The sequence below is a fragment of the Dendrobates tinctorius genome, unplaced genomic scaffold, assembly GCF_039654945.1.
Source record: "Dendrobates tinctorius isolate UK_male_01 unplaced genomic scaffold, ASM3965494v1 ptg000070l, whole genome shotgun sequence".
In the NCBI taxonomy this organism is placed as follows: Eukaryota; Metazoa; Chordata; class Amphibia; order Anura; family Dendrobatidae; genus Dendrobates; species Dendrobates tinctorius.
The window spans coordinates 74,597,506-74,623,843 of record NW_027361738.1 but is presented as its reverse complement, the minus strand read 5'-3'; the positions used below and the strand labels follow the sequence as shown (position 1 = coordinate 74,623,843).

Sequence of the window (26,338 nt, the reverse complement as noted above, 5' to 3'; positions counted from 1 at the left end):
CACCGCGAGATTGCCCGATCTCTCCTCGCCGCCAGTCACCGCGAGATTGCCCGATCTCTCCTCGCCGCCGGTCACCGCGAGATTGCCCGATATCTCCTCGCCGCCGGTCACCGCGAGATTGCCCGATATCTCCTCGCCGCCGGTCACCGCGAGATTGCCCGATCTCTCCTCGCCGCCGGTCACCGCGAGATTGCCCGATCTCTCCTCGCCGCCAGTCACCGCGAGATTGCCCGATTTCTCCTCGCCGCCAGTCACCGCGAGATTGCCCGATCTCTCCTCGCCGCCGGTCACCGCGAGATTGCCCCATCTCGCCGCCGGTCACCGCGAGATTGCCCCATCTCGCCGCCGGTCACCGCGAGATTGCCCCATCTCGCCGCCGGTCACCGCGAGATTGCCCGATCTCTCCTCGCCGCCAGTCACCGCGAGATTGCCCGATCTCTCCTCGCCGCCAGTCACCGCGAGATTGCCCGATCTCTCCTCGCCGCCAGTCACCGCGAGATTGCCCGATCTCTCCTCGCCGCCAGTCACCGCGAGATTGCCCGATCTCTCCTCGCCGCCAGTCACCGCGAGATTGCCCGATATCTCCTTGCCGCCGGTCACCGCGAGATTGCCCGATCTCTCCTCGCCGCCGGTCACCGCGAGATTGCCCGATCTCAAAGATGCCTGCGGCGATCGAGGCCCGCACTCGTTCATGGAAGTACTCTTGCAATCCTGCGATATCGCGGCGATACTTTAAAAGGACCGCGGTCACTTTAATTCACGTCGCTTTCCTCCTTACACGGATCCGTAGTCCGCTGTCATCCGATCTTCGCTGAACGGCGACGGATCAGTTTTTTCCCCCTTTAGTGGATTTCAGCTGACTGCCGACTACGGATGTGTGTAAGAGGCCTATGCAGTTACGTGTGCTCAGTTCTGGACTTCATTTTGTACCAGCCAAAACTTTTGATCTATTTGGGACATTATTGGATGTTAACAGTTTTGTACGAAATCTTACGGTAAAAATACATTTTTTTTTTCTGATTATGACAATGATATTGAAGATGACATTTTTACATTTGGCATCAATGAATACAGGTCTCTTGATTTTGATGAACAGTTGACCTTATTGAATCTACAGGATTTAGGTGAAAGAGAAGGGGGGGGGGGGGGTGCACAAATTTTATTGGAAAACATGCCTAAATTTCAAACAAAAAAAAAATCCCACTTTTTATCCTGTTCAGTCCAGATCGGACCTGATGGATCAATTTCAAGAAGCCGTTCAGCGAGATCTGAAAAAATTGCATGCGTCTTTGCAATTTAATTCTAAGAAATTTAACCTTAATCATGCTGAATCCATGGCTTTAAAAACAGCTTAGATCCCTAGACAATGTCATTATTAAAATGTCTGATAAGGGGGGGGGGGGGACTAGTTGTTGTTATGGATTTGAACATGCATAACTTCCAAATGTATGCGCTATTATCCGATTCATCCATTTACACCAAGTGAACAGGGAATCTGATATGTATATGAAAGAAACCCATTCCATTATCAATGAAGGTTTCGTTTTGGAGGTTTTAACCCAGCAACAAAAATTATATATGACTCTTGATCAACCTACAATTTCATATATTTATGGTTTACCAAAAACTCAAAGTGATCTTTTCCCCCTCCCATGAGACCAGTCATCTCCGGGATCGGTTCAGTAACCGAACGTGCAGGAGATCGGCTCGACCACATGCTGCAACCATTAGTACAAAGAGCGTGCGTTTTTTTGACAGATTCCCGTGATGTTCTACAACAGCTGTCCTGGAATTCCAATTATTCCTGGGTCAGTTGTGATGTAGTGGCCTTGTACACTTGCATTCCCCATGAGGTTGCCTTGGAGGCATTATAACTTCATTTGTCCCGTTACAGTAATTACTCAGCAGATTTATGTAATTACATATTGGATTTGGGTTTTTTTCTGATGAGACACAATTTTTTTCATTTTTGACAACCAATTTTATTTACAATGCAGGGGCGTCTCAATGGGGGCAAAATTTTCTCCATCAGTAGCAAATCTAGTAATGTCCTATTGGGAATTAAGTTATTTATATACAAGCTCTAATCCATTCATTTCCAATATACAGTGGTATGCCAGATTTATTGATGATCTTCTGTTTGGAGGGGTGATATTGCTACTGGACCTGACTGTGTAAACTACATTAACAATAATACATTTGGTCTTTCTTTTACATCCAGCACTCATCCATCTTTTATTTCTTTTTTTTAGATTTTTTTTTTGGAGGGCAAAGGTAATGTTATGATGACTTCTACCTTTTCTACCCCAATGTGTCAGGCAACAGCATACTGCATGCACGCAGCGGTCACCCCAAGCACACGATCAGGTCGATCCCTGTAGGGGAATTCAGACGTATAAAACGGAATTGCAAAGATGAAGTAAAATTAAAGGGGCAATTGGAAGAAAGTGGGAAAAAAAAAAAAACTCTCTAATCGGGGCTATTCAAATTGGATGCTACATAGAGCAAAAAATATAGGAGAGAAAAAGGATCGTTTTGAACTTTTAGTGGAGGATGCAGCCAAAAAAAAAGAAAAGAAAATGGCAAACTAAGCCCGTACTATCTTTACAATATAGTCCACAATTCTGTAATATTAAAAAAAAAATTGTACTTAAATATTTACCCCTTTTGGAGGAAGATAGGATATTATCCAAAATTTTACAACCGGGTTGTGCAGTAGTAGCAAAAAGAGCCAGAACATTAGGGAGTCTCCTACCAGCTCCAAATAATAGGAGAAAAAATGACAGCTCTACATGGCTTGATTGCAAAGGTTTTTTGTTTTTTTTTTAATGTGGTGAAAGCCGCTGCAGAATATGCAAATTTGTGACAACTACTAAGAATTTTTCTAACTCAAATTCCTCTGAACAATTTAGTATAAAACAAGTTATGAATTGTAATAGTCAATATGTGGTATCCATAATTGTTCCATATGTAATAAAGTGTATGTTGGATGTACCATTCATAATATGCAGAAACGTATTTCAGAATATTTAAACGATATTGGTAACATCTCTCATTCTTCTCGCACAATGTCACAGGCTTCTAAACATTTCATACAATGCCATGAGCGCAGCGCTGCATCTCTCCAAGTTTTTGCAATAGAAAAAAAACTGTTTCATCAGCAAGAGGAGGTGACATCCGTAAATATCGGCGCGATCGTGAGGCTTTCTGGATATTCGGACACCTGCCATCCTTGTGGACTTAATCTTCAGAGAGAGCTATTATTTCATTATTGATTCTCTGTTATAATTGCATGTTTTTTGGGCTTTTTTTTGTTAAGTGATGCAAGAAAACAGGTTATGTTTTTAATTGATTGTTCAGGTGCACAACAATTGTTATTTTAATTGTGTGATTCATGACGGGGAGCGGTTTTCTTACGGAATGTGTGTAAATCGTTCTTCTAAATGTCAATGTGCAGCTCTGACAAAGAACACACTCAGTGTCCGAAAAGCGTAGCTGCGTTACCGCTAATTGACTGCGGGATGCTGATCTTAACTTGAATTTTTTCAATAAATCGCCTTTATTTTTTTTTTTTTTTATCAACTGGACTTTTCCTTTTTCTATATTGGAAAATGACGCAATTTTTTATTTTAACAAATGTTGGCTATTTTTTTTTTTTTTTTTACAATTTAAATAAAAAAAAGAACCTAGACATATTTGGTGTTTACGAACTCATAAGGACCTGGAGAATCATAATGACAGGTCAGTTTAAGCATTTGGTGAACATGGTTAAAAAAAAAAAAAAGTTGTGGATTTGCACTTTTTTTTGCAATTTCACAGCACTTGGAAAAAATTTTTTTTCCTGTTTTCAAGTACACGACATGGTAAAACTAATGGTGTCGTTCAAAAGTACTTATTGATGGAAAAAAAAAGAAAGTTGACGGAACAAGGGGAGCGAAAAACAAATGCAAAAACAAACTGTGGCATGAAGGGGTTAAATCAGGTTTTTATATTAAATTTAGTTTTTCCATATCACGATCGGTATAAAATTAAGAAAATAATAAATTTTACAATTTTAACATTGGCCACATAACTCAGCCTTATATTCGACTTGTACTGCCTGTTTGATACATATAACTTTTCAACGGTCTCATCATCTTCACAGACAGAATTACAATATGATATCACCTCTATATACAGCAGATAACACAGGAGCCACCATTCCCAATAGGTGATATCACAGCTCACCACCTCCTCCTCCTGTACAATGACAGAAGACAGATCTATATACAGTAAACACACAAGAGCCACAATAGGTGATATCACAGCTCGCCTCCTCCTCCTGTACAATGACTGAAGACAGATCTATATACAGTAAACACACGAGCCACAATAGGTGATATCACAGCTCGCCTCCTTCTCCTGTACAATGACTGATAACACCTCTATATACAGCAGATAATACAGGAGCCACCATTCCCAATAGGCGATATCACAGCTCACCTCCTACTCCTCCTGTACAATGACTGAAGACAGATCTATATATAGGAGATGACACACAGGAGCCACAATAGGTGCTGTCACAGCTCACCTCCTACAGTTCCTTGTGCGTGACCAGGATCGGTGGGTGTCCCAGAGGTAAGACACAATTGATCATATCGTACCGATATGCCATCTAGATAAGAATACCCAAGTTTTAATACAGCCCTTTGAAAAGGATATCTGGGGATTCCGTGTTCCAATATGAAGGCCGTCAATAATTGAGGGCAGAAATAATTTTTTTTTTTTTTTTTGGGGGGGGGGGGTTCTTATTGAATTAATACAGATGGCAATGAGGGAAGAAAAGGTAACACCTTGGAAAACATTTGTAGCAGTTTTATTATACACCCCGACACACGGAAACACAACAGTTTTTGTTCCAATCCCTGGAAATTCATTAAAAAAAACAAAAAAAAAAAAACCACTGCAGTCGCAGGTTAAAAAAAATAAAGAAACATTTTATTTTTTCTCTTTTTTTATGGAACCAGGAAGAGTTTTTGTAATTTTTTTCACAAGCGATTTCTTTACTTTAACTTTACGCTTCTTTTTCGGGTTTGGGACGATCTTCTTAACTTTTAGTTCCTGCAGCTTCACATCTGGCGGACGCTCAGAGGGGGAGAATTTCCGTTTTCTGGAAGGGGTCGGAATAACGCTTTTCTCCTCTTCTGAATTTGCCTCTGAAACACAGACATCTTCATTTTGCCCAAATCCGGTTGGTAGCCAAGGGACATGTAGAGGGGGAACTCGTGCCTTTATTGCTAACACTTGCTCTTGAAATACATCAGAGCTTTTTCGGAAGCCCAGTGCCAACACAGACTTCAGGCCGAGAGCTGGAGCCACGTTCTCGCTGAGTCGCGGCAGCTGACAGGCAGGGGCCTCCCGGCTGTAGCTGAGCTCTATGATGTGCCTTGTGATCATCTCCGGCTTTGCGGACTTACACACGATCACCATGTCCAGGTCATTCTTCTCCAAGGCCCGGGTGACCTCATTAATCCCTATGGCCAGCTGTTTCCTGAGATCTGCATAGGTCCATCCTGTCTTCTGTGCCTCCTCCGCCTCCGGGATCTCTTTGTCGGCGACTTTCTCCTTGTTTCCATCAGAAAGTTTTCCTTTTTGACCCTTTTTGCCATTTGAGGATCTTGTATGGTTCTCCAACTTTTTTAGTCCGAGTTCCTCAAACTTTTTCAGTAAAGTCTGCAGGATGAACTGCATGTCCTCTCCGACCACCGGGGTCCAGATCTTCTCATATGGGCTGTTTAGAGACGTCTTAGACACGATTGGTTTTGATTTCCGTATGGGCCCTTTGGGGGTCTTGGCCGCCATGTTGTTGCTGTTTTTTGCCCTAAGGAAAAAAAAAAGAACATGTTTTAATTAATAGAGGAATATTTTATAAATTTCCTGACCTGTCCAACATCTGGAAACTGTAAACCAGGGCTGTGGAGTCGGTAAACCAAACCTGCGACTCCGACTCCTCAATTTCCCTTACACCGACTCCGACTCCAACTCCGACTCCCACACATATTGCTTATATTTAAGTGAAAAATTTATTGTAGTACAATGTGAACCTCAGACATTTAATCATTTTTATGATCCAATAATCAAGATATTTAGATAGAACAGAATATATATTGGTGTACTACCCGGTTTTCATTCTTTTTGGTACAGATACGATATGGATAGACAGATATGGATAAATGGATAGATAGAGCAGATTTCTAATCTGCTTTTGCTATTGAGTAACATTATCTATGAGCTCAAAAACCTTTCAGGTGATGCAGTTTTTTAAAAAGATGATCAACTTTTGCAGCTGAAAAACGTAACCTCAAAAAACACAGGAAAAACGCTGTGTGTGAATGTAGCCTTAGATCAGGAATAGAACAGCCATTTATAGGACATTTCATAACTTTCCCAAACTCCTATGAAAAAATATTCAGCACATCCTGCATTGAATTACTGTACCCAATTTATTATATATTTTAGGAGTCGGAGTCGGCCCATTTTATACCGACTCCAACTCCGACTCCAACTCCACCAAAATGAGCACCGACTCCGACTCCACGACTCCGACTCCACAGCCCTGCTCTAAACGACATCAATAGCAAGGTGATATTTTCCTGCAACACCAGAGGTCAGCGCTAGCTCCAATTCTGGTTGTTTGTCCTTTAGATGCCATGGCCAAAAGCAAATATGGCATCTAAGCAGTTAAAGAAAAGGAAGAAGCTCCATAGGAGCCAGAGCAATGTTATCAAGGGGTGTGTGGTTTTCTTTGGCAACTGAGAGCCTGAGTTCAATGATCCTATTGTTTCCAGCTTCCGTACGGTCTTCTGAAAAAGGGAAGTGTCACAAACTTGGACGAGGATGGCAACGCAATGCTCAGACTGGCCGGCGGCTCTCCCGACCCGAGCGTGACAGCTGCATAGAAATAGTCACAGAATTAGGGCAGTTTTTTTAATTTAGTGTACACTTTCTTTCTACATGCCGCATCATCCACATCACCCTCACCAGTGTTGGACACTACTTTGCTATAATAATAATCCATATTGAATTTATATAGCTTTCTGATTCATTCATACACTTCCTTGAGATTTTAATTGTATATAGAAGTCTCCACCATAGATTTCTTAGGGTAACTTTTAGTTAAGAAAGTAAAAGTTATATATTAGTGGCTTGGAAAAAGGTGGATTTATTGTGCCCTTAAGGGGCATATAGGAATAAAATGACTGACGTTTTCCACGTCCGAACCATAGGGCATTAACCCAGAGGATAAACAGTTGCACTCAGAATCTCATAGACTGTAATTTGCAGAAAAAGTTTTATTTCAATCACAAAAAATAATAATACTTCACCGCAGTAGAAAAGGCAAGATATTCCAGAAGTATAAGGTAACGTTTCCACCGTATCCCAGGTCTTTGTCAAACCTTACTGGAGAGAATAAGAAAGTATAAAGAAACTTGATAAAGATATTTACAAGAACATATAATTCACAATGCCATGAAGCCTTTTGCATCTTATGACTTTGAGTCCATGGATTTATTTTCGTAGGATCCTGTGTCTTTTCAAACTTGTATATATTTGTATATAATTGTACAGCACTATCAGATTTATTTGTGTATGTTTTCTTGTACTTTTTTTTCTTGTAAATATCTTTATCAAGTTTCTTTATACTTTCTTATTCTCTCCAGTAAGGTTTGACAAAGACCTGGGATATGGTGGAAACGTTACCTTATACTTCTGGAATATCTTGCCTTTTCTACTGCGGTGAAGTATTATCATTATATTTTGTGATTGAAATAAAACTTTCTGCAAATTATGAGATTCTGAGTGTGACTGCTCATCCTCTGAATCACGGTCAGTGGAACAATTCCACGTTCAGTCAGCACCTCTGTAGCAAGAGTGCGCGTCTTTTTTCCTCTTTACCATAGGGCATTAAGTAATCATTTGTATAACTCTATAGCGCCACTCCTGGATGACGTTGCTCCTGGAGAGCCAGATGTCTGCTTACAGTACATCCCTATGGAGCTTCTTTGGTTGTACTGTACGGACAATACAGATAGGGGGCGCTGGTGTTATGCAAGCAGAAAAAAGAGTCCTTAGGGCTTAACTCCCCCCCCAAAAAAAAAAAAAAAAGGATTAAAGTTGAGTAAAAACCTCCCTACATCTCTAAAACCCTTATAGGACATCATTCATAAATCCTAACTCCTTCCTTCCCACCACTCCCAATTTCCTCTTTTGCGCTTTTTCCTTCCACTTTTTCAAGACCCATAACTTTTCTTTTTCCCCAAAGGGCGCAGTTAGATGCAGAGCGGTGGAGGCGGTAAACCAAGCCACCCGACTCCACAGCACTGGTCACTGCTGAGCATGTCCATAAAGTGCAGCACAGATTTAGCTCAACTAAAAGCATAGTTCCTTAGATCAGGAACAGATATTTATAGGACATTTCAAAACTTTCCCAAATTATTATGATAACATTTACAGCACATCCTGCATTGTACTACTGAACTCAATTTAATTTTATACTTTAGGAGGAGTTGGTCCATTTTATACTGACTCCAACTCCACCAAAAAGGGCACAGAATTTCTGAAAAAAAACAAAAAAAAAAAACATCTTGCCTACCATTAACCCCTTCAGTACCAAGGGTGGTTTGCACGTTAACTCCCGGGCCAATTTCTACAATTCTGACCACTGTATCTTTATGAGGTCATAACTCTGGAACGCTTTCATGGATCCCGGTGATTCTGACACGGTTTTCTCGTGACATATTGTACTTCATGGTAGTGGTAAAATTGCATTCAAAAAACTTGCGTTTATTTGTGAAAAAAACGGAAATTTGGCGAAAATTTTGAAAATTTCGCAATTTTCCAACTTTGAATTTTTATGCCCTTAAATCACAGAGATACGGCACACAAAAAACTTAATACATAACATTTCCCACATGTTTACTTTACATCAGCACAATTTTGGAACCAAAATTTTTTTTTGTTAGGAAGTTATAAGGGTTAAAAATTGACCAGCGATTTCTCATTTTTGCAACACCATTTTATTTTTAGGGACCACTTCACATTTGAAGCCACTTTGAGGGGTCTATATGATAGAAAATACCCAAAAGTGACACCATTCTAAAAACTGCACCCCTTAAGGTGCTTAAAACCACATTCAAGAAGTTTATTAACCCTTTAGGTGCGTCACAGGAATTTTTTGAATATTAAAAAAAAAAATGAACATTTAACTTTTTTTCACAAAAAAAATACTTCAGGTTCAATTTTCTTTATTTTACCAAGGGTAACAGGAGAAATTGGACTGCAAAAGTTATTGTGCAATTTGTCCTGAGTACGCTGATACCTGATATGTGGGGGGGAACCACTGTTTCGGCGCATGGCAGACCTCAGTAGGAAAGGAGCGCTGTTTGACTTTTTCAGTGCAAAATTGGCTGGAATTGAGATCGGACGCCATGTCGCGTTTGGAGAGCCCCTGATGTACCTAAACAGTGGAAACCCCCCAAGTGACCCCATTTTGGAAACTAGACCCCCCAAGGAACTTATCTAGATATGTGGTGAGAACTTTGAACTCCCAAGGGCTTCACAGAAGTTTATAACGTACAGCAGTACAATTAAAAAATCATATTTTTTCCACAAAAATGATCTTTTCACCCTCAATTCTTATTTTTCCAAAAGTAACCGGACCCTAAAAGATATTGTGCAATTTATCCTGAGTGCGCTGATACCCCACATGTGGGTGTAAACCACTATTTGGACGCATGGCAGAGCTCGGAAGGGAAGCAGCGCCATTTGACGTTTTTGGCTGGAATTGAGATCGGACACCATGTCGCGTTAGGAAAGCCCCTGATGTACCAAAACAGTAGAAACCCCCCACAAATGACACCATTTTGTAAACTAGACCCCCCAAGGAACTTATCTAGATGTGTGGTGAGCACTTTGAACCCCCCAGTGCTTCACTGAAGTTTATAACGTCCGGGCGTGAAAATAAAAAAATCGTATTTTTTCCACAAACATGATCTTTTAGTCCCCATTTTTTTATTTTCCCAAGGGTAACAGGAGAAATTGGACCCCAAAAGTTGTTGTCCAATTTGTCCTGAGTACGCTGATACCTCATATGTGGGAGAAAACTACTGTATGGGCACACGTCGGGGCTCGGAAGGGAAGTAGTGACGTTTTGGAATGCAGACTTTGATGGAATGGTCTGCGGGTGTCATGTGCGTTTGGAGAGCCCCTGATGTACCTAAACTATTGAAACTCCCCACAAGTGACCCCATTTTGGAAACTAGACCCCCTCACGGCGCTTATCTAGATGTGTGGAGAGCACTTTGAACCCCCAAGTGCTTCACAGAAGTTTATAACGCCTGGGCGTGAAAATAAAAAAAACATTTTTTTCCGCAAAATTATATTTTTGCCCCCAATTTTTTATTTTCCTAAGGGTAACAGGAGAAATTGGACCCCAAAAGTTGTTTTGTAATTTGTCCTGAGTAGGCTGATACCCTACATGTGGGGGTAAAACACTGTTTGGGCACATGGCAGAGCTTGGAAGGGAAGGAGCACCATTTGACTTTTTCAACGCAGAATTGACTGGAATTGAGATCAGACGCCATGTTGCCTTTGGAGAGCACCTGATGTGCCCAAACAGTGGAAATCCCCAATTATAACTCCAACCCTAACCTCAACACACCCCTAACCCTAATCTGAGCCCTAGCCCTAACCCTAACCCTAGCCCTAACCCTAGCCCTAACCCTAGCGGGAAAATGGAAATAAATACATTTTCTTTTAGTTTTATAATTTTTCCCTAACTAAGGGGGTGATAACGGGGGGTTTGATTTACGATTTATGGCGGTTTTTATGTTTGGCGGCTGTCGCACGCTAAAAGACGCTTTTTATTGTAAAAATAGTTTTTGCATCACCACATATTGTGAGCTATAATTTTTCGGTATTGTGAGGTGAGGTCTTATTTTTTGCGGGACGAGTTGATGTTTTTATTGGTACCATTTTCGGGCATGTGACATTTTTTGATCGCTTTTTATTCAGATTTTTGGGGCGCAGAATGAACAAAAACCAGCGTTTCATGAATTTCTTTTGGGGGGGTGCGTTTACACAGTTCCGCGTGCGGTAAAATTGATAACGCGTTTTTATTCCTTGGGTCAGTACGGTTACGGAGATACCTCATTTAGGTCGTTTTTTTATGTTTTGTCGGTTTTTTGCAATGAAAACAATTTTATATAAAAAATAATTATTTTTGTATCGCTTTATTCTGCGAGCTATAACTTTTTTATTTTTTTGCAGATGATGCTGTATGGCGGCTCGTTTTTTGCGGGACAAGGTGACGTTTTCAGCGGTACCATGCATATTTATATGCGTCTTTTTGATCGCGCGTTATTGCACTTTTTGTTCAGTGGTATGATAATAAATCATTATTTTTTGCTTCGTTTTTTATTTTTATTTAAGGGGTTCGCTAAAGGGGTTAACTAATGGGACAGTTTTATAGGGCAGGTCATTACAGACGCGGCGATACCAAATATGTGTACTTTTATTGTTTTTGGTTTTTTTTATTTTGAAAAAATGGATTTATTGGGGAATATTTTTTTTTTTTTTACTAATTTATTTAGCGATTTTTTTTTTAATTATTTTTAACACTTTTTTTTTTTTTTACTTTATTACCTTGTCCCAGGTGGGACATCACTGTCCTGTGACAGATCGCTGATCTGTCACATCACAGATCACTGTGACAGATCAGCGATCTGACACAGGCACTGCTGAAGGCTTCCTCATGCCTGCGCTTTGCAGGCACTGAGGAAGCCAGCTTCCTCAGGCCCCCGTCGCCATCTTGGATTCGGGGGCCTGGAGGAAAGGAGCCCCCCGCAGCAGCGCTGCACATTGCGCTGCCGTGGGGGGCTCAGGGAAGCACGGAGGGAGCCCCCTCCCTGCCGATGCTTCCCTTTAACCCCCGGTACACCGCGATTGCGTTTGATCGCGGTGTGCAAGGGGTTAACGTGTCGGGGGGCGGTCCATGACCGCCCCTGACACACTGTGCCGGGTGTCAGCTATGATAATTAGCTGACACTCGGCCGCGATCAGCGGCGCTCACCACGTGGGCGCCGCTGATCGCGATGACGTAATATTCCGTCCATGGTAATTAGGTCCATGGTCACATGGACGGAATATTACGTCAATTGTAGGTAAGGGGTTAAGCATGGGGTGATCAATCATGCTTTGGGGTGGCAAACATTTCATGGGTAGAGGGAATAATGGATTCAATTAAATTTCAACAAATTCTCAATGCACACATAACACCATCTGTAAAAAAGCCGAAACTGAAAAGAGGATGGCTTCTACAAATAGATAATGATCCTAAACACACATCAAAGTCCACAAAAGACGACCTCAAAAGGCGCACACTGAAGGTTTTACAGTGGCCCTCACAGTCCCTTGATCTAAACATCATTGACAATCTGTGGCTAGGCCTCAAAATAGCAGAGGATGCAAGACGACTCTCAGAGAACTGGAAGAATTATCCAAGGAAGAATGGATGAAAATCCCTCAAAGCAAGAACTGACAAACTCTTCTCTGGCTACAAAAAAAACCATTTACAAGCTGCGATACTTTCAAAAGGGAGTGTTACTAGATACTAACCATGCAGGGTGACCAAACTTTTGCATCGGTTCATTTTCCTTTTTGTAATTTTTAAAATGCAAGAGATTAAAATTTTTTTTTGCCTAAATTACAAAAGGAAATGGGTCATCTTTAACTTTAGGCCTTTTTAGAGATCATTTCATCTTCAACTTGCTTTATCAATAACAGTAATTTTGAGCAGGGGTGCCCAGACTTTTACATGACACTGTATGTGACTGCAGATTTGTGAATCTTCACATCGTGCACACTGAGGATTCTCCAGTTTTGCCACAGTTCGACTAGATGTGCACGACCTCGCTCATTTTATTTGTATGGCCGGAAGTATGGATATCTCATACTTGTCGTCACATCCGCCATCTCGCCACTGAAACTGGAGGATCTTCACAGCACGCGCTGCAAGCTCCGAGAGGTTTCACAGGTCTGCAGTCACATACAGGGACTGCAGACTTTCGTGAAAAACCTGGATAACTCTTAATAAAAACGTCAAAAAGAAATCTACCTATAGTGAAAAAGACAAATGTGTATTATTTTGGGTTTTGTTTTTATGGCATTCATTGTGAAGAGTGAAACCTGCAGGGAAAAGGCAAAAAAAAAAAAAATCTTGACATTTATGGGCTGCATGCATCGCAAGTCAGTTTACACAGGGCCTCCAATCTTAAAATCCACAGGGGGGACTTCCGGTTCCAGTGCTGTGATGTGAGGACGCAGGAGACAGAGCTCCGCGCTCCCCTCAGCTACAAAGACCGACAAAGATCACCCCAAGGCTGCGGGAGACAGCGGGAAGTGAGGGATAAGTAGTAGGAGACGCCGGTATATGGAGCGGTACCTTCTCCGGAGCGGCGGCAAGCATTTAAAGCCAGGAGCTGCTGGGGAAGACCACGCAGCACGAGATCTCAAAATGGCGGCGGGCGGGGCAGACGCGGGATACAGCGGTCTGCAGGGAGGTGAGCAGAGCCTGATGGAGGAGGAGGGGAGAAGGCAGCATGAGCAGCCGGCAGCCCAGCAGAGCAGTCAGTTAACGGACGTGCTCATAGACTATGATCGCCTGGCAGGAGCAGTGGCAGCACACCTGGCAGACAAGATAAAGGAGTCCCTGGAGGCCATGGTGGGGGTGGCGCTATCCCCCATTAAAGAACAGGTCACACAGCAGGGAGCCAGAGTGGCAGAGCTGGAACAAAGATTATCTAATACAGAGGATGAGGTGACAACGTTAAAGGGGAAAATGAAGGAGATGGAGGAGGGTTCCCAGGCTATGAAAGACAAACTGGAAGATCTAGAAAACCGGTCCAGGAGAAGCAACTTAAGACTGGTGGGGTTACCGGAATCAATAACCATGCGGCAGCTGGATAACATTTGTGAAGCAGAGCTTCCCAAGGCGCTGGGCCGGACACACAGATGCAGAGTGGAAAGAGCGCACAGAGTGGGCCCTGTAAGAGAAAACACGGGCGCATGGGGAGCGGACGGGAAGGAAGGTAATGCAGGGGTGACTGGAACAGCCAGACCGCGCCAAGTCATAATAAAATATTTGGAATACAAGGACAAAGAAGAGTTGTTGCGAGCATTTAGAGGACGAAGGACCCCACTGTCTCTTCAAGGACATAAAATATTGATCTTTGGGGATTATTCGGCAGAGGTCACCCGGAAAAGGAAGTCCTTCAGCAAGATATGCACCGCACTGTACCGCAAGGGTATAAAGTTTCAACTACTCTACCCTGCTCTTCTGAGAGTGACAAAACGAAATGGATCTTTTTTTGTGACAAAGGACTTGAGAGAGGCGGAGAGATGGATGGAGGAGATGGAGGACAGAAACCTGACAAGTGAATCTCCGGAGAGGAGGGGTGGTCGACACGGGGAGAGGGAAGGGGAGGTTCGGGAGGAGGGCTGGAACGAATGGACTGAAAGGAGAGAGGAAGGGAAGGAGCCTCACATGGAGAACCCTAAGGCACGAAGATCGCCGTCACACAAGTCGGGAAACCAGGGCAGGGGAGTGCCTTGAGAGAGACTCTGGGGAGTAGGTTTGAAGACTGAACTGAGGGATTTATGAGAGGAGAGATTGACGGATAGTGGGGGTTGAAGTGGCCTCTTCTTACTGGTTCCTCTCGTCTCTCCAGATGTTATTGATATTGGGGTTTTGCTTACTCTGAGGGGTAGGGGTAGGGGAGTACTAATATCTGGGGGGGGGGGAAATCGGGTTTCTTTCGCATTTATATTTTTATTTGATAAACTCCTCTGTTGGATGTTGAGGTATCCACAAAGCTGGGAAGAAGAAAGATTCTGGGTTCAGTAATGACAAATATTATGCATGGGAAAGGAGGGAGGGGGTGCTATATGTTGGCTAGACTACTGACCAAGAAGGCCTTGTTTGGGTTAGTTGGGTAATAAATTAATGAGGGATAGACTACGTATAATTCTTAATTAAATGGCTGAGGGAGAATAGCGGAGCCAGGAGCATCACAGAAAAAATGGGAGTGCAGAGACATTTGATTGTACAGGGGGGGATAGTTGAGGGGTTGTTAATTGTTAATGATACAGGAAGGGTGGATGGGTACAGGGAATGCAACGGCATAAGCGCACTGAACGCTTGAAGGAAGCAAAACACCACACATATGAAAGACCACATGGCGACTTGACATATTTGAGGAATTGGGATAATGGTTAAAATAGTGACATGGAATGTAAAAGGATTGAAGTCACCACAAACGTATGATGATATTGAGGCACCTCAAAAGATTGAAAGTGGATATAGCATTATTACAGGAGACTCATCTACCCCAGGGAGATTTCTTTCGTATGCAAAAACTATGGGTGGGAAAAGTAGTTGGGTCAGGCTCCATGGGACGCAAGGCAGGGGTGATGATTTTGATCAACAAAAATTTTAACCACACGATAGTGTCTCAGACCAATGACGAGGAAGGGAGGTATATCTACATCAAGCTTTCCAGTCCACAGGGAGAATTTGGTATACATAACATATATGCCCCCAATAATGAACAAACTTCTTTTTTTAACTTCATCACTCAGGAATTGGAAAAGGATACGGAACTCAAAAGGGTGGTTGGAGGGGACTTTAATGCGGTGGTATCAAGGGGGGAAGACAAGAGATATAGTAGGGATGATGGTAGGCCGATTAGAGAGGTAAAAGGTTTAATGGCCAAGCTTTTGGAGGACACAAATTTGAAAGATAGCTGGAGATTGCATCATCCAAATGACCGGGAGTACACTCACTATTCACATCCTCATGAAGCGTGGTCCAGGATTGACTACATTTTGGTTGACCAACTTTTGATGCATAGGGTTAGAGATGTGGTTATTGAGGATATGGTGATATCGGATCATAGCCCAGTGCTTTTAGACATCACTGATACAATACAGAGGGGGACAGATTATCTGTGGAGGTTTCCGTCGTTTTTGCTTAGAGACAAGGAATTTGCCAAAACTCTGATCGAATGGTGGGATGATTATAGCAGTACTAATAGTGAACATGCGGCGGATGTAATGTTGTTCTGGGAAACTGCAAAAACAGTACTGAGAGGTAGATTGATGGGACATGTAGCTAAACTTAGAAAGCATACTCATAAACAATACCAAAACGCAAGCGAGGCCCTCAGAGAGAAATACGCGGGGTACTTAGCAAACAAGACACAAAGTGCGAAAGAGGAGTGGAAGGCAGCGAGACAGGAATTTCACTCTTGGGTGGGGAAAAGAGAGGACCTGATACGATCACAACAGGAAGTTGATCTACACAAATTTGGCAATAAAGCGGGGAAATTATTGGCCAATCTGGCGAAAGGACGACGACCAATGACCTTGATAACTAATATGACTAGACCGGACGGGAGCAAATCCTCAAACCCAAAGGAGATTACAGAGATTTTGGGGAAGTACTATGCGAATTTATATAGCAGGGGGGAAGAGACGGGAGACAGGGGAAGTGATCTGTTGGGAAAAATAAAACTTTCGCAAATAAATTCGGAAGAGCTGTCTAGATTGAACGCGGAAATAACAATAGAGGAAGTACAGTCGGTAATAAGGGATTTGAATATACACAAGACACCGGGACCTGACGGGTTCAATGGGGAATTTTATAAAGAAATGGGAGAGCAGATAGCGCCGGTTTTGAATAGAATGCACAATAAAATACTGGGAGGATGTGGAATTTCGGGACATCTCAACACTGCGTACATAAAATTGATACCCAAGGGTGATAAGAATCTAGACAATCCAGCAAACTATAGGCCAATTTCATTAATAAATCAGGATCTTAAAATCTTGGCCAAATTGATGGCCAATAGGTTGGCGGAGATAATACCAAATTTAATTTCACCGGCACAATCGGGGTTTGTTAAAGGGAGGGCAGTGGTGACAAATGTGCGGAGGGCCATGTTGGTAATGGATGCTATTAGACACAGGGATCTTCGAAAGGAGGACTGTCCAGCCATGGTCACGCTTGATGCTGAAAAAGCGTTCGACAGCGTGGGGTGGACATGGTTGGAGACGGTACTCGACAATATGGGGATAGAGGGAGCCTTTCGTACGTTTATAGGAGTATTATACGCGAATCCTCAGGCGAGGGTGGCAACGCCCGGGTTCCTGTCGCAGTCTTTCCCTTTGAACAAAGGGACTAGACAGGGATGTCCATTGTCACCCCTTCTGTTTAACCTTGCCATTGAGCCATTGTCTCGACTGTTAAATGAAGGAGATTGTTTCGAAGGCATTAGTGTTGGGAAGGAACGACTGCACTCAGCGCTATTTGCGGATGATATTATATTATTCATGAACAATCCTCAGAGGGACCTACCGAAAGTGATAAGACAGATAGAGGAGTTTGGGAGCTTGTCAGGTTTTAAATTGAACAGAACAAAGTGTGAAATACTATTTCTCTGTGGGCAAAGGATGCCACTAATGGTAGCAGATGGAACAAGGGGGGAAATCTGTGGGATACCAATAGCAAAGTCACATCTTAAATATCTAGGAATACAGATGGGATGTACGTCAGCATCGATATATGACTTAAACTACAAACCTTTGATACAGAAAATAGAACGGGAATTGAAGTTGTGGGAAGGGCTACCGTTATCTCTGCTAGGTAGAAATCATCTCTTGAAAATGATGTGCTTTCCAAAGTTACTCTACCCAATGCAGACCATCCCCATGTTGTTGAAACATACAGACAAATAGATTGAATAAAGCATTTTCGACATTCCTATGGAGGGGGAAAAGACCGAGAATTAAAACGGAAAAATTGATGCAATCTTTGGAACAAGGAGGCATTAAACTGCCAAATATTAGAGGGTATAATTTGGCATGCCTGATGAGACATGCCATAGACTGGTTGAGGAAGACAAATGGGCATTCTGACATACGTTTGGAGAGTGATTTTTGTAAACCCTGGGATTTAGGGGCACTATTACACACGTCATTGGCCAACATACCAAGGAACATTAAACACTCACTGGTATGTAGAGATACGGTGATGGCCTGGAAGGCAGTGAGGAAAAAATTCAAGTTGTCTTGGAGAATATCCAAGCATCTTGATATATGGAGGTTCCCAGATTTCCCAGCGGGAAGAGACAACAAATTATTTTCAGAATGGAAGAACAAGGGGATAAAAAGGGTGACAGATCTAATACATGAGGTGGAGAATAGATGGCTGACATACCAGGAAATCGTGACAAAATATGGGCTATCCACATTTCAAATCCTCCAATACAGATAGAAAAGGGGCTAATGTCACAACTGAGGGATGTTAGAATGGAACAGGTGACGAATGACTTGGACAGAATTATTATGAAAGACCGACATGAGAATTCTATCTCCGCATTATATAAAGCTTTGAGGGAGGTTTTGATTCCAATCTGCCCAGAACAAGTCTGGAGAGCATGGGCAAGACAACTGGGTGACTCTGAAGCAGGGGAGAAGATATTACAGGGGTGGATGAAGATGAGGAAGGAGGTGATTAATGAAGGTTGGAGGGACACTCAATATAGACTGATGCATAGAGCAATTTATGGTTTTAACATCCCAAATACACAACAGATAAACAGAGTGACTCAGTGCCCCAAATGTAAATTGCCAAAAACAGACCTGTTCCATGGGATCTGGCAATGCCCAGAGAGCCAGAAATTCTGGAAAGGATTGCAATTATTTATGCAAAAAGTGGGGAGTGTGGAAATTGAAATGGATCCATTGCTGTGGATCTTTCATTATAGGAACAAGGGACAGGTAGTAAGAGGAGGAGAGGAACAGAGGCCCAAATTACCAAAATTGTTTCATGGGGTGGCTATGATAGGTAAGAGGGCTCTACTGTCCAAATGGCTTGAGGGAAGTGTGCCGTCGATGGAAGAGGTGATGGGACAGATTAAATCTTTACTCAGAATTGAACAGCTGGAGGCGGAAAGGAACAAGGAGGGTCTGACGGGTAAATTCTTTAAAAAATGGAGGCTTTTCATAGTAAGACAATGTGATGAAGAGGAAATAAGGAGAATAGTAAGGCCCTTTAAATATACTGAATGGTACCTACTGGAAGACATCCAAAACAATTTGGGGAATCTGAAGTTGGCTAATGAAGGCGAGGTGTAAGGTCCTGGTAGGGACAGGAGTTAAAAAGGATAAATGTGTGGTGATATTTTACAGAGGTGATGCTTGCAATCTGTGTTTTACAAGTGGTCTAGACATAACATGTGTGCGAAGTTGCTAGGGGAGACCATTGAAAATGTAAGAGGAAGAGGGTTTGTTTAAGGGAGGGTAGGAAGGGAGGATGATAGGCTGAGTTATTGTCTGTTTATTGGAAAAATGACTTGTCATGTGAAATGAAGCAATGTCTATGAAAATTTGAAATAAAATTTGTGTTTAAAAAAAAAAAAAAAAAATCCACAGGGGGACATTATGCATTTCTAATGTTTCTCTTGAAGGTCTAATTCAGAGGTTTGTTTCTACACGTGTTCTACCCAAGAACAGGGATGTCATAAGTATGTGAAAAACAGACGCATCAGTTATAGTCTGTATAGAGCTGTTCACTTGTCCATGGGTTTTTGGAGGGCTGTGTGTATGCAACAAAAAAAAAAAAAAATCCGTACACGTGTCTTTTTTGTTATCTAACTTACAGCTCAAACTTGCCCACTGAAATCAATGCGTCGCCCATGATCGCCATCCATGTATCACCCGAGTGCTGCCTTCTATTTTTCAATGGGTAGGAGAAGCTGATTATTTTTTTGCAAAAATGAAATGCCACAAAAAAAAGGGATGAACATCAGATCCAGCAAACTGATGAAAATGGTCCATGTGAATGATGTCTAAGTCAAGGTTTAGAGGTCAATATAAACAAAAAGTGGCCATTCACATATCTGAAAAGCGGACGTGTGGTCATTGGTATTGCATACGGTACAAGGGTCCGTAATCTGGACCAGAAAGGTGCATACTGCCAATTTTTTTTTCCTATCTGGACCATCGGTGTGTGTTCTGTCCATGAGTGGTGCCGGCATGCGTGATCCTTTCTGCACGTGGCAGTGGAGGGACGCTTGGCCGTCCTATGCCATCTTAACGCAGTCCCGGGTCTAAGTTTCTTGCACCGTCCATATCTGTGTCTGCAAAGAGGTTCTTCTGCCCAAAGGAAGGCTGACGACATAAGGTGTGGTGATACCAAGCCCCAACTCTGATCGTGGAAACATACCCTAAGGCTACATTCACACTGAGCTTTACAGTGCTGGGCCTACATCTAAATCCTAGAGTCATTCGCTGCAAGGACACAAATGGATGTCAAACTGACTCTGCTTGTGCTCCCTGCTTGAGGAGTCCTGCTCAGACAGCCATGTTCATGCGCCCTAAGATATGACAAGAGAACATAGAATGGCAGATTTGCAAAAATTCTCTGCAGCCAAAAAATATGGCAATCAGCAAGTGCTGAATAACAAATACAGGGTATTTAGTCGATACGTTTTTTTGCAAAAAAATGTATACCAAGCTGCCTCACCAACGTCAAGGTAACCCGTGTCGAAGCAGTCCCTATCTAATGTATTAAATACCTGAACATCTGAACAGTGTCTTGACATGAACAGGATTCAGACAGGCTGCTCCCCAGTGTGGGCTGATGGTCTGAGACAGCTTTTTTGTGCACATTCACACAGGAATATACATTAGATAGGGACTGCTTCGACACGGGTTACCTTGACGTTGGTGAGGCAGCTTGGTATACATTTTTTTGCAAAAAAACGTATCGACTAAATACCCTGTATTTGTTATTCAGCACTTGCTGATTATTGCCATATTTTTTGGCTGCAGAGAATTTTTGCAAATTTTTGCAAATCTGCCATTCTATGTTCTCTTGTCATATCTTAGTAAATGGGTGGTGTGAGCATTGTCTGACCAACGTGTTCACATTTGTGCATTTCACATGTGTTTTTAATATGTTCATGAGCCCGTCCAAAAAAAATGGACACCGCAGTCAAGGAGCAAAGACTCTGTTTCTCTGATTGCAGTGAACGGCTCTGGGATTCAGCCATATGCCATAGATGGAAGTTTTTCCTGTGCTGCAAAACATTATGCTAGTATAGAGTTTGGTTATTTATACCAGGCCAAGTCTAAAAATGTTGGGACGATGTGTAAAATGGGAAGAAATCAAGAACGCAATGATCTAGAAAAAAAAAAAAACACTCAGCGCTGTACTTTATCCACAGTAGAACACAGATCAGAAGGTGAATGTTGGACACTTTTCAATTTCAGCTGAAAAAAATTAACTTATTTAGAAACTGATGGAAACAACACATATATATAAAAAAAAACAAAAAAAAAAAAAAAAACACACAACTGCAGTCGCAGGTTAAAAAAAATATAATACAGAAACCTCTTATTTTTTTCTCCGGTTTTTATGGATCCAGGAAGAGTTTTTTATATTTTTTCATCAGCGATTTCTTTAAATTTCTGCTTTTTTAGGGGGTTTGGGACGATCTTAACTTTTAGCTCCTGCAGCTTCACATCTGGTGGATGCTCAGAGGGAGAGAGTGTTCTTTTCTGGACGGGGGTCGGAATAACGCTTTCCTCCTCTTCTGATCCATCATCTTCCACTGAAACACTGACATCTTCATTTTGCCCGCATTCGGTCGGTAGCCGAGGGACATGTAGAGGGGGAATTAGTGCCATTATTGATAACACTTGCTCGCGAAATACGTCAGAGCTTTTTTGGAAGCCCAGTGCCAGCACACTCTTAATCCCGAGAGCTGGAGCCACGTTCTCACTGAGTCGCGGCAGCTGACAGGCAGGGACCCCCCGGCTGTAGCTGAGCTCTATGATGTGACTTGTGATCATCTCCGGCTTTGCGGACTTACACACGATCACCATGTCCAGGTCATTCTTCTCCAAGGCCCGGGTGACCTCATTAATCCCTATGGCCAGCTGTTTCCTGAGATCTGCATAGGTCCATCCTGTCTTCTGTGCCTCCTCCGCCTCCGGGATCTCTTTGTCGGCGACTTTCTCCTTGCTTCCATCAGAAAGTTTTCCTTTTTGACCCTTTTTGCCATTTGAGGATCTTGTATGGTTCTCCAACTTTTTTAGTCCAAGTTCCTCAAACTTTTTCAGTAAAGTCTGCAGGATGAACTGCATGTCCTCTCCAACCTCCGGGGTCCAGATCTTCTCATATGGGCTGTTTAGAGACGTCTTAGACACGATTAGTTTTGATTTCCGTATGGGCCCTTTGGGGGTCTTAGCCGCCATGTTGCTGCTGTTTTTTTTTCCCCCTAAGAAAAAAAATACATATGTCTATATATTTTGATCAATAGAGGAATATGTAATAATTGTCATGACCTGTACGACGTCTGGAAACTCTAAACTCCATCAATAGCAAGTTGACATTTTCCTGCAACCCTAGAGGTCAGCGCTAGTGCCAATCCCTGTCGTTTGTCCTTTAGATGCCATGGCCAAAAGCAAATATGGCATCTAAGCAGTTAAACAGAAGGAAGAAGCTCCATAGGTGCCTGAGCAATGTTATCAATGGGTGTGTGGTTTTCCTTGGCAATTGGGGACCTGAGTTCTACCATTTTCAGACAACCCTCACCGTGAGTAGGGATCAACGATCCTGTCTTTAACAGCTTCCATACCATCTTCTGAATAAGGGAAGAGTCACAAAGTTGGACAAGGATCGCAACGCAATGTTCGGACTAACCGGAGGCTCTCCCGACCGAACAGTGTGTAATGCTGGCGTCCCTGCATGTTTCCTCTCCCTTCCCCAGGCAGGGACACCAACATGCTCACCACCTCAACCGCCTGGCTGTGTCCTCTGCTCCAGCACCCCAGAACCTGAACGCTGTGCAGATCTCCTGACTGCATGCTTAGGATGCGAGTGATCCCCCATTCTTAAAGGATTTGTGCACACACTCCTGATCTGTTCCCAGCCAATAGCTGGGAAACGAGAAGTATTTAAGGCACATTCCCCTGTAGGGGGGTGCCCGAGCCATATTAGTGTTTAGTTAGTCTTCAAGCTGTTAAGTCGGAACCCGTCCTGCCTGTAGCTGAATCTATCCCTGAACCTGTGTGTACTGGTCTAATGTTCCAGTACCCACACGGTCTGATCCAGCTTCAGCACCCAGTCCTGCTCTGGACTCCGATTCTGCACTGTGGACTCCGAAGCCGCAGTCTGAACCAGATCGGCATCCGGTCTCGCCAGCCACTCAGAGTCTGTGTCCGTTATGACCGCTGTCCTGACCCTTTTACAGAATATTTAGGGCCTGCTGAGTGAATCTCAATGTATAAAAATATATGTACAGAAATTTTTTTTTAAAAATCCAAACTCAAGATCTGTCAGGTTTTTCCATATTTTCCCCCCCGAAAATGCTATGAAGAGAAATCAAAACATCATATGTACCCCAACATGGTACCATGAAAAAAAGTCAGCTTGTTTCACACAACAAAAAATGAGTCGGGATCACACATTGCGAGGAATACAGCGGAATCTCGCATGGTAATACCCGGTGCTCGGGAGCGGAGCGTGCGGCTCCATGTATTGCTATGTGGCCTCGCGCTCCGATCCGAGTGCCGGCGGCAGCGCCGTGTATTAACATGCGAGATTCCGCTGTATTCCTCGCAATGTGTGATCCCGGCCTTAGAGAGGCGGCTCCATCGCTGGATGAAAAAGTCAGAATCTCAGAAAATGTCAGAATTTTTTTTTTTTTTTCAAAGTTCAGAGCTATATATATTTTATCTGGGGGTTTTGTTTTTTGCACAATAAATACCATAAAAGCGAAACCCAAAATATAACAACACACTGCATCATTTCCAGTACATTTTATGGTAAAATCTGACCGCTACCTCTCAAAATAAAGGGAGATATGATCATAGTAAAATAAGGGGTCAAAAAAATAGAATTATTTCTGTCACTTGGTGATTATATACACACCTATTTACTGCGGACTTTCCCTTCCGACTCTAAACTAGCCATTGAAAAAGTATGGTCATATGTGTGGAAACCGTCACCAAGGAGCGACCATTCTCCACTACGGAATGCTGAGAGCGTGCTGGGGATTGTAGTGCACATAACGTGGGTGACATTGCACGGGCTCATTTCTCCTATACCGCACGTCATTCTGACTCACAAGCTTTATAAACTCACCCGCCGCTCTCCGTCCCCATGCACCGGGTGGTCACATAGACTGCACCGACACTGATACAAAAACCAGCCAATCAGAACACGCGGTGTACGCTGCGTCCCAGTTTTGAATACATTTTGGAACGCAAAAAACAGGAAGTAGTATTTGATTGGTCAGTTGTAGTCCGACTCAGAAGCTGAAGCTCCGGGGATTGTGGGAGATGTAGTTTTAGCAAAAAAACAGGAAGTGGTATTTGATTGGTCAGTTGTAGTCCGACACAGAGGCTGAAGCTCCGGGGATTGTGGGAGATGTAGTTTTAGTATGAAAATCCAACACAGGTGTTATATGTGCTGTCTCAAACTACCTGACTGTGCTCCCTGGGGGTTTTATTACAATATTATTATATTATAGTAGACTGCTACAATTATATATATATGTATATATGCAACATAACTATATAACTATATATATATTGCTCAAAAAAATAAAGGGAACACTTCCATTTGCAACAGTCTGTTTGTGTTCCCTTCATTTATTTGAGCAGTATATATATATATATATATATATATATATATATATTAATGATTTATGGCAATTATTGCAGAATTACATTTTCTTTCTACACTCCGCATCATCCACTATAGTACTGCCATCGGAAATATTTCGTCCTATTATCTATCTTTTATCTATACGATTGCTATAGTAATAATCCATACTGAATTCATATAGTGATGCTTTCTGATACATTCATACACTAATGGTGACACTTCCTTGAGATTTTAATTGTATATAGAAGTCTCCGCCATAGATTTCTTATATCTCTTTTACTATGATAACTGAAAGTTAAGTTATATTAGTGGTTTGGAAAATAGATGGATTTTTTCTGCATTTAGGAATAAAATGACTGACGTTTTCCACATCAGAACCATAATGCATGAAATAAATGTTTGTATAACTCTATCGTCAGACTGAAGAACATTGGGCCCACCAGAGGATTTGATTCTGGGGCCCACCTTTCTCCCCCACTCAATAGTCCCATGGCAGCTGCAAGGTTTGCACTATGAACTCTCCTAAAGAAGAATCTAGGGCCCACCGGAGGATTCTACGGTTCTCTGGTGGGCCAGTCCAACCCTGACTCTATAGCGCCACTCCTGGATGGCGTTACTCTCCCAGAGAGCCATTTGTCTGCTTATGGTACATCCCTATGAAGCTTCTGTGGTTGTACTGTACTGACAATACAGACAGGGGGCGCTGGTGTTACGTCAGCAAATAAACAAGAGTCCTTAGAGCTTACAACAAAAAGGATGACTTTGAGTGAAACCCTCCCTACATTTCTAAAGCCCCTATAGGACATAGGGGACACTAACTCCTTCCCCCACTCCCAATTTTCTCTTGTGCGCTTTCGTTTTTTTCCTTCTTTTTTCAAGACCCATATCTTTTCTTTTTCCAATAAAGCACACTTAGACGGCCATATAAATCAGAGCAAGATCGGAACGCAGTGCGTGGACTGGCCGGCAGCTCTCCTGACCCGAGTGAGCGTCACAGCCTCATGTCTTTCTCTGCAGCTGTCACGATCAGGTTGGAAGAGCCGCCGACCAGTCTGAGCGCTGCCATCTGATCTCGCTCTGATTTATACTGCTGTCTAATTGCGACACGGTTGTACTAGCTCTTGATTTCTTTGCAGGACTAGTTTCTGTTCTGAATGACTCCATTCATTTTACCATATAATTTAAAGGGGTTGTCCAGGTTTATCATGAAAAACTACTGTCACTCTGTGTGACTGCAGATTTGTGAATCCTCATATTTTGCGCTGGAAGGATTCTCCGGTGTCGGCCACAGTCCAACTAGATGTGCACGGCCTTGCTTATTTCACTTGTATGGCAGGAAGTATGGATATGGTCACGTCTGTCGTCTTGCCACTAGCACTGGAGAATCCTCACAGTATGCGCTGTGAGGATTCTCTGGTGTTGGCCACAGTCAGACTAGATGTGATTGGCCTCGCTCATTTCATTTATATGACCGAAAGTGTGGATATCGCATACTTGTGGTCACATCAGCCGTCTCGCTGCTTGCACTGGAGAATCCTCTAATGACGCGCTGTGCTGATTCTC

General features: G+C 42.7%; 2 protein-coding genes across 4 annotated transcripts; both read right to left on the bottom strand.

Annotated features, from left to right (window-relative positions):
* Positions 1 to 4,839: 4,839 nt before the first annotated feature.
* On the bottom strand, positions 4,840 to 24,387 carry LOC141095701 (ribonuclease P protein subunit p38-like). 2 transcript variants are annotated; one of them, XM_073581936.1, is made up of 2 exons: positions 24,251 to 24,387; positions 4,840 to 5,860 (listed from the first exon to the last, which is right to left on the bottom strand). In XM_073581936.1, exons 1-2 carry the CDS (start codon positions 24,268 to 24,270, stop codon positions 4,978 to 4,980), a joined length of 903 nt encoding a protein of 300 aa, XP_073438037.1. In that variant the 5' UTR covers positions 24,271 to 24,387; the 3' UTR covers positions 4,840 to 4,977. The 2 variants fall into 2 exon arrangements, with proteins under 2 accessions (XP_073438037.1, XP_073438036.1); XM_073581935.1 differs by lacking the exon at positions 24,251 to 24,387 and adding an exon at positions 19,758 to 20,531.
* Positions 5,800 to 24,364, bottom strand: LOC141095702 (ribonuclease P protein subunit p38-like). Of its 2 annotated transcripts, none has more exons than XM_073581937.1 (3): positions 24,251 to 24,364; positions 21,494 to 22,382; positions 5,800 to 5,860 (listed from the first exon to the last, which is right to left on the bottom strand). In XM_073581937.1, exon 2 carries the CDS (start codon positions 22,357 to 22,359, stop codon positions 21,538 to 21,540), a length of 822 nt encoding a protein of 273 aa, XP_073438038.1. In that variant the 5' UTR covers positions 22,360 to 22,382; positions 24,251 to 24,364; the 3' UTR covers positions 5,800 to 5,860; positions 21,494 to 21,537. The 2 variants fall into 2 exon arrangements, with proteins under 2 accessions (XP_073438038.1, XP_073438039.1); XM_073581938.1 differs by lacking the exon at positions 24,251 to 24,364 and adding an exon at positions 24,038 to 24,205.
* Positions 24,388 to 26,338: the final 1,951 nt, after the last annotated feature.

Excerpts from the sequence above, each read along its gene's own strand:
- LOC141095701 (XM_073581935.1), bottom strand. The coding sequence starts at position 19,804 with ATGGCGATCATGGGCGACGCATTGATTTCAGTGGGCAAGTTTGAGCT. Across the intron at positions 5,861-19,757 it reads TCAGTGGGCAAGTTTGAGCT|GGCAAAAAACAGCAACAACA; the intron begins GTAAGTTAGATA and ends TTTTTTCCTTAG.
- LOC141095702 (XM_073581937.1), bottom strand. The coding sequence starts at position 22,359 with ATGGCGGCTAAGACCCCCAAAGGGCCCATACGGAAATCAAAACTAATC.